This window comes from Kogia breviceps, chromosome 3 (assembly GCF_026419965.1).
Source record: "Kogia breviceps isolate mKogBre1 chromosome 3, mKogBre1 haplotype 1, whole genome shotgun sequence".
Classification (NCBI taxonomy): domain Eukaryota; kingdom Metazoa; phylum Chordata; class Mammalia; order Artiodactyla; family Physeteridae; genus Kogia; species Kogia breviceps.
Genome location: NC_081312.1, coordinates 46,167,275 through 46,180,162, shown reverse-complemented (window position 1 = coordinate 46,180,162; position 12,888 = coordinate 46,167,275). Strand labels below are relative to the sequence as shown.

The window sequence follows — 12,888 nt, the reverse complement described above, 5'->3', positions numbered from 1 at the left end:
AAGTTGCTTTGGTCCTTCACAAGGAGTTAGTTTACTTTTTGAGGCATTTAAACTCTGATAATTCTTATAAGATATAGATATGGAAGCAATTAACCAAACTCTACCTTAGAATTCTTTCTATAGTACAGTTTTTCTATAAATAAAATGTTTTCATTTTCATTGTTATTACTGAATACAACAAAATTCTGTACAAAAATTATACTGATTCAAACACTAAAATAAATTCAAAAGGAGATACAATCCAAAACAGAGAGGAAAAAAAGCTTAAGTAATTTCCATTTTACTGCAGGTCATGGTAAAACTATAAAATAGTAGAAAAAATCTACCTCTGTGATAAACAATGACAAGCTGTTCTCCATGTCCTGCCACTGACACAACAGGCCCAGGGAGACTGAAGACCTCTTTCTGAACACCTCCAATGGTAAATAAGCGAAGGAGCAAGGTGCTAGTGGCAGCAGCAGCCCATCCCTGACCAAGACATATGGCTTCAATATTTTCATTCTGAGGCATGTCTACTATCCACTCTTTGCTTGAATCCCATGAACTAAAGTGCAGGCAGTGAAGCTTGCTAAAAATTAAAACAAGACAGAAACAATCAAACTTTCACATTTGATATTTTATACGTATATATAACTAATCATTACATCCAGTAACAATCAAATAGTTTATTTTTCTATTACACACAAATAATACAAAAATGGCTTTAAGAAAGTAATTATGAAATATCCTTAAAATGAACTATGTTAAAACCATTAATAGTCATGTTACTGAAGAATATTAAAGATACAGGAAAATGCTCACAATATAATGTTAAATGAAAAAAAGCAGGATAAAATCAGTAGAGTGTGATCCTAGGCTGCAAATACACACAAAAATCACAACCAAATTTTTAAAAGGAAGGAAACATCAAAATGTTAGGCAAGAGTCCTCCCATTGCAAAAAAAAAAAAAAAATTCAGTATGGGAGAACAAAGAGAAAAAGAAAAAAAAATTCATAATCCCACCAGCAAGATTACCAACCACTATTAACAATCTGATTTGTGTTTCCAGTCTTTTATCTTTGCATATTTACATACATGCAAGTTATTATGAAACTTAAGCTTCAAAACGTAGATACCGTAGTATTTAGAATCAGAGGCAGTACTGACTTCCTAAACAGTAATTTTAAATTCAAATTTAAAATAAAGGGAGATGAGGGACTTCCTTGGTGGTCCAGTGGGTAAGACTCCGTGCTCCCAATGCAGGGGGCTCGGGTTCCATCCCTGGTTGGGTAACTAGATCCGGCATGCATGCCACAACTAAGAAGTCCGCGTGCCGTAACTAAAAGATCCCACATGCCGCAAGGAAGACCCAGTGCAGCCAAAATAAATAAATAAATAAAAATAAAATAAAGGGGGATGGGAATTCCCTGGCGGTCCAGTGGTAGATTCTGCGTTTTCACTACCGAGGATGCGGGTCAATCCCTGGTCAGGGAACTAAGATCCCACAAGCCATGCAGCTCAGCCGGGGGGAAAAAAAGGTGGGGGGATGGACCTAGACATTGTCATGTTAATTGAAGTAAATCAGAAAGAGAAAGACAAATATCATATGATATCACTTATATGTGGAATCTAAAGTACGACACAAATGAACATATCCAAGAAACAGAAACAGACTCACAGACATAGAGAACAGACTTGTGGTTGCCAAGCGGGAGGGTGGGTGGGGGAGGGAAGGATTGGGAGTTTGGGATTAGCAGATGCAAACTAGAATACATAGGATGCATAAACAACAAGGTCCTACTGTATAGCAGAGGGACTTATATTCAATATCCAGTGATAAACCATAATGGAAAAGAATATGAAAAAGAATATATATAACTGAATCACTTCGCTGTACAGCAGTGATTAACACAATATTGTAAATCAACTACACTTCAATAAAATATTTAAAAAATAAAATAAAGGATAACATTGTATATGACTCTGAAATAATATATCTAGGAAAACAAAGAGAAGAACAATCATCCATCAGGAAATCATAACAATCTTAACATCCGAAATCAAAATAGCACATGGAGCCAAGGGGGAAGGGGGATGTGGGGGGATGGATTGGGAGTCTGGGTTAGTAGATGCAAACTATTATACACAGATTTGGATAAACACTGAGGTCCAACTGTATAGCACAGGAAACTATATTCAATATCCTGTGATAAACCATAATGGAAAAGAGTATAAAAAAGAATGTATAGGGCTTCCCTGGTGGCGCAGTGGTTGAGAATCCGCCTGCCGATGCAGGGGACACGGGTTCGTGCCCCGGTCCGGGAAGATCCCACATGCCGCTGAGCGGCTGGGCCCGTGAGCCATGACCGCTGAGCCTGGGCGTCCGGAGCCTGTGCTCCGCAATGGGAGAGGCCACAACAGTGAGAGGCCCGCAAAAAAAAAAAAAAAAAAAAAAAAAAAAAAAAAAAAAAAAAAGAATGTATACATATGTATAGCTAAATCACTTTGCTATACAGCAGAAACTAACATAACATTGTAAAACAACTCTACTTCAATTTTAAAATATTGCCATGGGGGCTTCCCTGGTGGTGCAGTGGTTAAGAATCCGCCTGTGGATGCAGGAGACACGGGTTCGTGCCCCAGTCTGGGAGGATCCCACATGCCGCAGAGCGGCTGGGCCCGTAAGCCATGGCCACGGAGCCTGTGCTCCGCAACGGGAGAGGCCATGACAGTGAGAGGCCCACATACCACAAAAATAAATAAATAAATAAATTGCCATGGAAATAAATGTTCTAATTATGTAAGATATTCTGAGTTAGAGACACTTAGTCAACAGTGATTATTTTAATAAACTGATTTAATTCAATAATAAAGTATTGAGTTGATTTTACAATGTGTAAATTAGGAAACCAATTAAAATATTAAAATGACCCAATATGGTGTTTCTCAGGCTTTAATGCATACTCTATCACTGAAGATCTTGTTAAAATGCAGATTCTGACTCAGAAGGTCTCGGTTTGGGTCTGTGATTCTGTGTTTTCAACATGCTCCCACGTGACCCATGACCCTAGTTTGTGGACCATAATTTGAGCAGCGAGGAACTAATGTATCCAGTCAGAAGGATTTTAATTTCAAATCACCTGGGAGTTAGTAAAATCTATGATCAAGTGTATAAGCACTATGACCAGCTGAAAAAATTAACAGGGCAAGCTGGCTGAAATAACAAAGCTGAATAAAATATTTTTTCTTCTTTAAAAAAAATAGATTCTGCATCCACTGCTTTTCCATCATAATTTTCTTGTCTCTATATCTACCTACCTACCTAGCAACCAACCAATATATCTAAGTTAAAGTCTAAAGTTTTTTGAGTTAAAATGACAAATAGTACTAATAACATTTTTAGAGTTTTTCCTTTTTTTTTTTAAAGAGAAGTTTCAAATCTAATCTATAGTGACAAACCCCACATCAGTAGTTGTCCAAGGCTGGGATTAGATTAACTGTTAATTGTTAACAGTAGTTATATCTGAGAGTAGAATTCTGGGGGGAATTTTCATTTTCTAAAAATTCTGTACTACTTAAGCTTGCTTGTTTACAATTAATCCGTGTATTACTCTTATGTAAGAAGGGGACAAATTAGCAAAAACAGACATATGTTCTGAGGTATTATGGGTGTGCTGCTATTTGTACTAAATTCTTCCTTCTGAAATTCCACACTATAAAAGACATAATTTTGTTTTTTGTCTTACAAACTTTTTGTACTGAATTTCAACATTTTAGTACAACAGTTCAACAGTAACAAATTCTTCCTAATAATCTTGAATTTACCTTGCTAGTTCATCAGTGCTTTCACATGCCAACAAAACAGCTTCATGGGAAAGATCTGCTACTGTATAATTCAAAGTGTTTGATAAGTGTGTTGCATGGTGTATGGAGGTATCATGGAACTCCACATCTATGGCATTGTCTTGCTCATCATTATAGCAGCGAATAATCCCAATAGAGTTCCACACCTACAAACATGTAAGGTTAAATACAAGTCTGAGAAAGAGTAAAGTTCTTAGAATCAATAGACTAAAATAGTACAAATTAACAAATAATGTAGTCTGTATCAGGGATTAAGTTATGGGAGCAACCACAGCTTACTTACCTCTAAATAGTTTCAGGTAACAGTAGTAACATTGGAGCAACAATTACTAATTATTCTTTTCCTCATGAGAAGAAGGTACATATATACTTATTTATTAGCAAATGGAATATTTTACCTAATATTTTTAAAGATTATATTACTGTCATAAAAAATACTTTAAATTCAACTTTAGACAACTGAACCATTAAATTCCTCAAACAAAACATTTCAAAAATGTATTTACTTACAAATATGACTGCATATTTCTTTTGGTCCAACTAACTGGTTTATAGTTATGGCATAAATATATACATTTAAAGGCAGCATAGGACTTCCCTCATGGCTCAGTGGTTAAGAATCCGCCTGCCAATGCAGGGGACACGGGTTCGAGCCCTGGTCTGGGAAGATCCCACGTGCCACGGAGCAACTAAGCCCGTGTGCCACAACTACTGATCCTGCACTCTAGAGCCAGCAAGCCACAACTACTGAGCCCACGTGCCACAACTACCAAAGCCCACGTGCCCTAAAGCCGGTGCACTACAACTACTGAGCCCACGCGTGGCAACTACTGAAGCTCACGTGCTCTAGGGCTCATGTGCTGCAACTACTGAGCCCACATGCCTAGAGCCTGTGCTCTGCAACAAGAGAAGCCACCACAGTGAGAAGTCCGCGCACTGCAACAAGAGTAGCCCCCCGCTCGCTGCATCTAGAGAGCCTGCTCGCAGCAGCGAAGACCCAACACAGCCAAAACTAAATAAAAATAATTAATTAAACACACACACACAAAAAACAGGAATTTTTTTTAAAAAGCAGCATAAATTGATACCATTTGGAAAACTTGTCTTCTACTCATGTACACTACAGGCTCACACTAGGCAGGGTAGGCCCTAGTGTTTCCTTTCCCCTACCACAAAAACAACTGTAAAGTACTTGACAATATTAGAAAAATTAAGATATATTACTTGATGATGATTACTGATGGCAATAAAAAGGTTTTTTTTTTAATAAAACATCACCTTTAATATTTATCTACAAATTTATGCCAGGACCATACCATTTAAAAAGGACAACTGTCAAAGTCCTCAGTGGAAAACCTCAAATAATCAACAAATAAAAATATTAAACTTTTTTAGCTCTCAAACTTAAGACAAAAAGTTAATATAGGGCTTCCCTGGCGGCACAGTGGTTGAGAGTCCGCCTGCCGATGCAGGGGACACGGGTTCGTGCCCCGGTCCGGGAAGATCCCACATGCCGCAAAGCAGCTAGGCCCCGTGAGTCATGGCTGCTGAACCTGCACGTCCGGAGCCTGTGCTCCGCAACAGGAGAGGCCACAGCAGTGAGAGGGCCCGCGTACCAAAAAAAAAAAAAAAATTAATATAGTCATTCATCCATAAATATATATTGAATGCCTATTGTGCCATACCTTGTTCTAAGTGCTATCAGTAAACAAAACAGAAAAATCTCTGTGCTTCTGGAGAATATATTCCAGTGGCATGGGGAAAAGGGGCAGATAGCTTTTTCTTTCACAGCACTTATCACCTTCTAATAGTATACCATACTAGTGGTTGCTTTCTAAAAAACACCTTCTAACTAGTGTTCTGGAATCAGTACAATCTCCTATATAAAAACTAATATGAGAAGTTAAGTTTGGAAGTATAGCCAAGAGGTACTTCAAGATACACAGTCACATTTATTATGTTCATTATATGTCATTTTGCAAAGCAGAATTTTATTTAACACAGCATTCAATAATAAGGTTGAAATAAGATTAAAACTGGGAGTTAACCATAAAATAAATCAAGCACAAAATTATAATCAACCAAAGTGTTCCGGGCCAGTTAACCAAGGTTTTTAAAAAATATTTTTACCAAACAAAATTAACTACAGTGAGATAAAATGCTTAAATGTGAGATAAAACTATTTTAAAGTTACATTTAGATGCAAGGCTTACCATGAATCTGTGAGTGAGATGCAAGGGTGTAGAACCTGACTGGAATGGCTTTTGCCGGGGCGTTGGCATAGGACCATCATAAAATGGCCTTTGGGATGTTACAACTGGTAGATTGTGAATGCTGCCTGCCTGATCATCTTCCTCCTCTTCTTTGAGAAAACTGAAACCAGTTTTTATCATTGTAACATCTAGAAAACAAAGGATTATAATTAGAGAATCATAAATACCTATTACCTTGAAAAAGAAAAGCATTACGAAATCTAATAACCTTGTCCATTCATATTTAGTAATACTAACATTTTAATACTATTTGCCTCTTTCACTGTGTTAATATCTGCAGTGATAATTCAAAAGCAATGGAGGGTAAAACTGCTGGTACCTTAGCATGAATCAAAGCAGTGGCACCAATCTGTATTAGTAATCAGTGTATTGTTAACCAATTGCAGTAAAAATAGTAAAAATATTAATTTTATTAAATCTTGATCTTTGCATAGATTTTTAAAAAATGTTCTCTGTGTTAAAATGGGAAGTGTGCATAAAGAATTGTGATGGGGGATTTCCCTGGTGGTCCAGTGGATAAGACTCTGTGTTTCCAATGCAGGGGTTGTAGGTTCAATCCCTGGTCAGGGAACTAGATCCCACATGCTGAGCAGCACAGTCAAAAAATTAAAAAAAAAAAAACATGTTGCGTAGTGTGGCCAAAAACTTAAAAAAAAAAGAACTGTGATGGTTGCCTCAAAAAAAAAAAAAAAAAAAAGCATTTTTGCAATTGAGTTGTAAGCTGAACTAGCTAATTTTTTCATGTAACACCATTTTTACTGGAAATACCAGATAAACTATGGTTTATCAAGTATGTGGCAAACATTTTCTTAAAAATTAAGTGAGCTGGTCATTTAAGAAAAATAACTGACAGAATTTGTGGTCAGTGATAAAATTTGAGCTATCAAGAGAAAATCAGAATAGTGAAAAACGTGTATCTGCCACCATGAGCTTGACTGCTTTGTAATATTTAAAAACTGCTGATGAGACTGGCGACGATACTAACAAACATTATTCTGGATAATGTGTCAATATTAGGAAGGTCTGCAAAGCTCAGGAAACAGTATTTTCCAAATTACCAATGTATATGTGAAAAAATCAAACATGGTAAAAGATCCATTCAAGTTAGACCAATGGATTTTAATGTAATAATAGGGTTGAAAAGTTCACCAAAAAGTTTTCAGATTCCACATTGCAAGTAATCTTTAAGAAATTATCATTTGTTGCGTTTTGGTGCAACATCGAAGAAGAATATCCGCAATTCTTTCAATAGGCTATTAAAATACTCCTTTTTCAAACTACATATTGTGTGAGGCTAAATTTTTTTCACATACTTCAAACAAAAACAAATATATGGCAGTAGACTGAATCCTGAAGCACATGAAAGAATCCAGCTGTCTTCTATGCTAAGATCTGCAAAAGGGTAAAATAATATCATTTTTCTAGAGTTGTTTTATTTTCATAAAAAAATGTTATTTACATTTACATATGAGTTTATTGTTACTTTAAAATGAATATTTTTAAAATTTCTCAGTTTTAATTTCTAACATAGTAATAACAATAAACATAACTCCACAAACAATTTTCTTTGGGGTCCTCAAAAAATTTTATGAAGGTAATGAGCTCCTAAAACCAAACATTTGAGGAGTGCTATCCTATAAACCCTATATGATTTAAATGCAGCACAGCTTACCACTATACACTGGCATTTCACTTGGTAATGTTCAAATGTGTTAATTTTAGCATATAAGTTGTAACAGTCACTTTATTTAAAGGTTTTTCATTACAATCCCAATATCTTTAACAGATACCAAACTATTCAGGTTACCTATTTCTTTTTGCTTAAAAATTTTTAATATTTATTTATTTATTTAATTGGCTGCACCAGGTCTTAGTTGCCACATGCGAGATCTTTAGTTGCAGCACCCAGGATCTTTTAGTTGCGGCCAGGTTACCTATTTCTTGAGTTAGCTTGGTAGTTTATGTCTCTCAAAGAATTTGTCCATTTTATCTAGGTTGTTGAATTTATGGACACAAAGTTGTTCATAATATTCACCTATTAAACTTCTGTTATTAATAGCAGTGCTATCTTACAGAAATTTAATATGAGTTACATATGTAATTTAAAATTTTCTAGTAGCCATATCTTAAATAGTAAAAAGAAACAGGTGTAATTAATTGTAATAATATACTGCATTTAAAATATAATTTCAACAGGTACTCAATGTAAGAAACGACCAAGATATTTTACATTCTCTTCTTTGTACTGTCTTCAAAATCTGGTTGCATTTTATACTTAAAACACACCTCAATTTGAACTAGCCACATTTTAAGTGCTCAAAAGCCACAAGTGGCTAGTGGCTATCATATTGGATAGTGAAGGTCTATGGGATACATGGTGATGATACCCCTTTCATTTCTTATATTAGTCATTTGTGTCTTTCTTTCTTGATCAATCAGGATAGAGATTTATCAGTTTTATTGATCTTTTCAAAGAATAAGCTTTCGGTTTTACTGACTTCTCTATAGCTTTTGGTTGTCAATTTTATTGAATTCTGTTCTTTATCATTTCCTTCTTTTTGCTCGCTTGGGGTTTAATTTCCTCTTCTTTTTCTAGTTTGCTAAAGCAGAAGCTTAGATCATTGTTTTGAAACCTTTTTCAACATACGTATTTAATGCTATAGCTACATTCTACCAATCCAGTACTGACTTTAAATAATAGTTTCAATAAAAAATTGAAAATATTGATCAGTAAGATGGATCATCACATTCACAAAGTCAGTTCATACCAACTGAGTTTTCATCATCTTCTAGGATATGACTTCGCTGTCTAGGACGACCTGAAGCCAGCATGAGGTCATCATCATCTTCCTCATCATTTATAATCCCTTTTGAAAAAGAGCGGGTTTCGACTGCATTGTCATTTAGAAAATCACCAGCACTACTTGTATCTTCTCCATCAAAAAGATCATTATAATCCTTTTCTACTCTGCTAGATGCCTTGAACAAATTAATACAAAATTAGAAAGTATTAGTGAACTACTTAGATAAACACAATTACTCAAAAGGCAATCTTTTAATATGCACCTATAAACTCTATCAAGTAAGCAAGTGCCTTGGTAAAAATAATTAGCAAATATGTTTATGAGGATTGTATTTATATTTATATAAGACCGAGTCATTACTTTAAATGCCTTATAGTCTACAGATAAGGTGGAAGTATAAGACAGACATGTAAAGAAATACATGCGTATACTCAAATATAAAGCAAGATTTTATTCCTCACAATCATTCTCCAGAAAAGAAGTCACCTATGAGTCCTTACAAAGTCTCTCATTATAAGATATTCTCTCACTTACCTTTATTTTGAACAAGATACTGCTTAGGTAAGATGTTTACTTTAAATGATCTCAGTTAAAGCTCATCTTTGGGGTATTTTTTGATGCTTATAGAAGTAAACAAATAGAACCAAAAGAAAAACAAAAGTGGCAAATAAATTCAACATTAATCATTGATTCCTAGGAATATGAACATATCATTGCAAGTACTGAATGTCACTGTAAACAATTTTTGAGATCACTTTAAAAAGTGAATAGTAAGCAGATACATTGTAAGGATCACAATTATTGCTATAGAACGAATAAAAACTGTACAATGTTAAGTCAATGGAAACTTATAGTTGGGTATAAAAGTCTAATGAGAACACCATTAATGGATTCAAAAGGGACTATATCACAAATCTTTTAGATGGAAGTACATATAACTGTGTTCTGGAAAGTTGACATTTAAAGAAATGAGAGAACAGAAAAAATACTTCTAAATTCATATGTTTAAACAAATGATTTGAATAATTAAATTAATTATTGATAAATGCTATAAGAAGATATTTAACTATTTTATCCATAGTCCTAAAAGTTTATGTACTCAAGTTGGTTAAAAATTTTTTTTGGACTTTCTTATCAAAAATGAGGGTTTTAACTTATGGTGAGAAGTGTTGTTAACAGAAACATGTACTATGAGGAGTAAAAGCAAAAAGGAGAGACTGGGCAATTCTGGATAGAAGGGTTAAGGTTTTATAAGAGGTGACCTTTAAACTAAAATTTTTTTAATTTTTAAAAATTTTATTGACATATAGTTGATTTACAGTGTTGTATTAATTTCTGTTGATTCAGTTATACATATATGTATTCTTTTTCATATTCTTTCCCATTATGGTTTATCACAGGTTACTGAATATAGTTCCCTGTGCTCTACAACAGGACATTGTTGTTGAACTAAAAATTATTTCTCAATTTAATTTTCTTTTTAATCAACGTTAGACATGCATATAAATTAGTCAGTGTTATAAGGTTTAATACAAAAATGAAAACAATCCTCTGCACAGCCTCTGACTTACTTCTCTGCTCTCAATTGTTTCTTTTGATACTTTCCTCCACATTTGTAAATCATATTCCAGTGAAACTTTTTGATTTTTCAGTTTTAATTATCTATTTAATAGATGTTACTAACTTCTTTCTGTTAAGAAAGATGAGGATTTGGTGCCATTTTGCAACCACCACTACTCCCCTTGTATGCATATACACCATTCTCCTACTCCTGTCCACCCAATATAGATATATTCTCATTTTGCTTGGATCAACTTACAGTATTTAGATTTATTATGACCATGTAAATGCTATTCATAGCTGAACCCTAAAGCAAAGGAAATAAAAGCAAAAATAAATAAATGAAACCTAGTTAAATCAAAAAGCTTTTGCATAGCAAAGGAAACCTTTGACAAAACAAAAGGACAACTTACTGAATAGGAGAAAATATTTGCAAATGATATGACTGATAAGGGGTTAGTATCTGAAATACATAAACAGCTCATATAACTCAACATCAAAAAACAAACAGCTCGGGCTTCCCTGGTGGCGCAGTGGTTGAGAATCCGCCTGCCGATGCAGGGGACACGGGTTCGTGCCCCGGTCTGGGACGATCTCACATGCCGCGGAGTGGCTGGGCCTGTGAGCCGTGGCTGCTAAGCCTGTGCGTCCGTAGCCTGTGCTCCGCAACGGGAGAGGCCACAACAGTGAGAGGCCCGTGTACCACAAAAAAACCAAAAAACCAAAAAAACAAACAACTCAATTAAAAAATGGGCAGAAAAGCTGAATAGATGTTTTTGCAAAGAGGAAATGCAGATGGCCAACAGGCACACAAAAAGATGCTCAACACTGCTAATCATCAGGGAAATGCAAATCAAAACCACAATGAGATATCACCTCACACCTGTCAGAATGGCTATTATCAAAAGGAACACAAATAACAAATATTGGCAAGGATGTGGAGAAAAGGGAACCCTCCTACACTGTTGGTGGGAATGTAAATTGGTGTAGCTACTGTGGAAAACAGTATGCAGGGTTCTCAAAATACTAAAAATAGAACTACCATATGACCCAGCAATTCCACTCCTGGGTGTACATCCGAAAAAAAACAAATACACTAGCTGGAAAAGATACATGACCCCAATGTTCATAGCAGCATTATTTACAGTTGTCAAGTTATAGAACCAATCTAAGTGTCCATCAACAGCTGAATGGATAAAGAAGATGTGATATAGATAGAAGTTAGACAGATACTGGAATACTACTCAGCCATAAAAAAAGAATGAAATTTTGCCATTTGCAACAACATGGATGGACTTAGAGCTTAAGGTATTATGCTAAGAGAAATAAGTCAAACAGAGAAAGACAAATACTATAGGATATCACTTACATGTGGAATATTAAAAATATAACAAACTAGTGAGTATAACAAAAAGAAACAGACTCACAGATCCAGAGAACAAACTAGTGGGGAGAGGGGTAGGGGGAGGGGCAATATATGGGTAGGGGATTAAAAGGCACAAACTATACTGTATAAAATAAGCAACAAAAATATGCTGTACAACAGGGAATATAGCCAATATTTTATAATAACTATAAATGGAGTACATCCTTTAAAAATTATGAATCACTATACTTCAATAAAAATAAAATAAAATAAAGAATCTCTCTGATTCCCCAAAGATCTTCCAATCTGCTGCCTGAAAAACATAAGACTGGCTGACAATGCTCTGGGAGCCAAGTATAAAAAGTGAGCTGGGGGCTTCCCTGGTGGCGCAGTGGTTGAGAATCCGCCTGCCAATGCAGGGGACACGGGTTCATGCCCCGATCTGGGAAGATCCCACATGCCGCAGAGCGGCTGGGCCCATGAGCCATGGCCACTGAGCCTGCACGTCCGGAGCCTGTGCTCCGCAACAGGAGAGGCCACAACAGTGAGAGGCCCGCGTACCACAAAAAAATAAAAAAGTGAGCTGGGAATTTCAACGTTCAAGTATATACATTTTCATTTAATCCTTTTCAGTACAGTATTCCTCCTTCACCCAACACCACTCAATTGTACCCAGTGTCCCTGGATCAGTGACCTCTGTTTTCCCTTATCTTAGAGAATAAATCTCCAGCTTTCTGCCAGAATGTATACAGGGGTGAGGGAGGGCAGTTACCTAGCTGTGCCCACTGTCGCAGAGACTGGAGGGATCCACTTGCTTGTTAAATCAACCCTCCTGTTTTCAGCCCCACTTTTTGTTTTTTTTAATAGTTACTTATTTATTTGGCTCCACTGAGTCTTAGTTGTGGCACGCAGGATCTTCAGTTGTAGCATGCAAACTCTTAGTTGCAGCATGTGGGATCTAGTTCCCTGACCAGGGATCAAACCTTGGCCCCCTGCATTGGGGGCGTGGAGTCTTAGCCTCTGGACCACCAAGGAAGTCCC

General features: G+C 35.9%; 1 protein-coding gene across 2 annotated transcripts in view; it reads right to left on the bottom strand.

The window, feature by feature from the left end:
- The window catches only part of WDHD1 (WD repeat and HMG-box DNA binding protein 1), a 62,951-nt gene that overhangs the window by 25,672 nt on the left and 24,391 nt on the right, over positions 1-12,888 (bottom strand). For both annotated transcript variants that reach the window (XM_059055701.2, XM_067028445.1), the window contains exons 11-14: positions 8,886-9,096; positions 6,058-6,245; positions 3,806-3,990; positions 327-568 (exon numbers count right to left, since the gene is read on the bottom strand). In XM_059055701.2, coding sequence (XP_058911684.1) covers positions 327-568; positions 3,806-3,990; positions 6,058-6,245; positions 8,886-9,096 — 826 coding nt within the window. The remainder of the gene's footprint in view (positions 1-326; positions 569-3,805; positions 3,991-6,057; positions 6,246-8,885; positions 9,097-12,888) is intronic.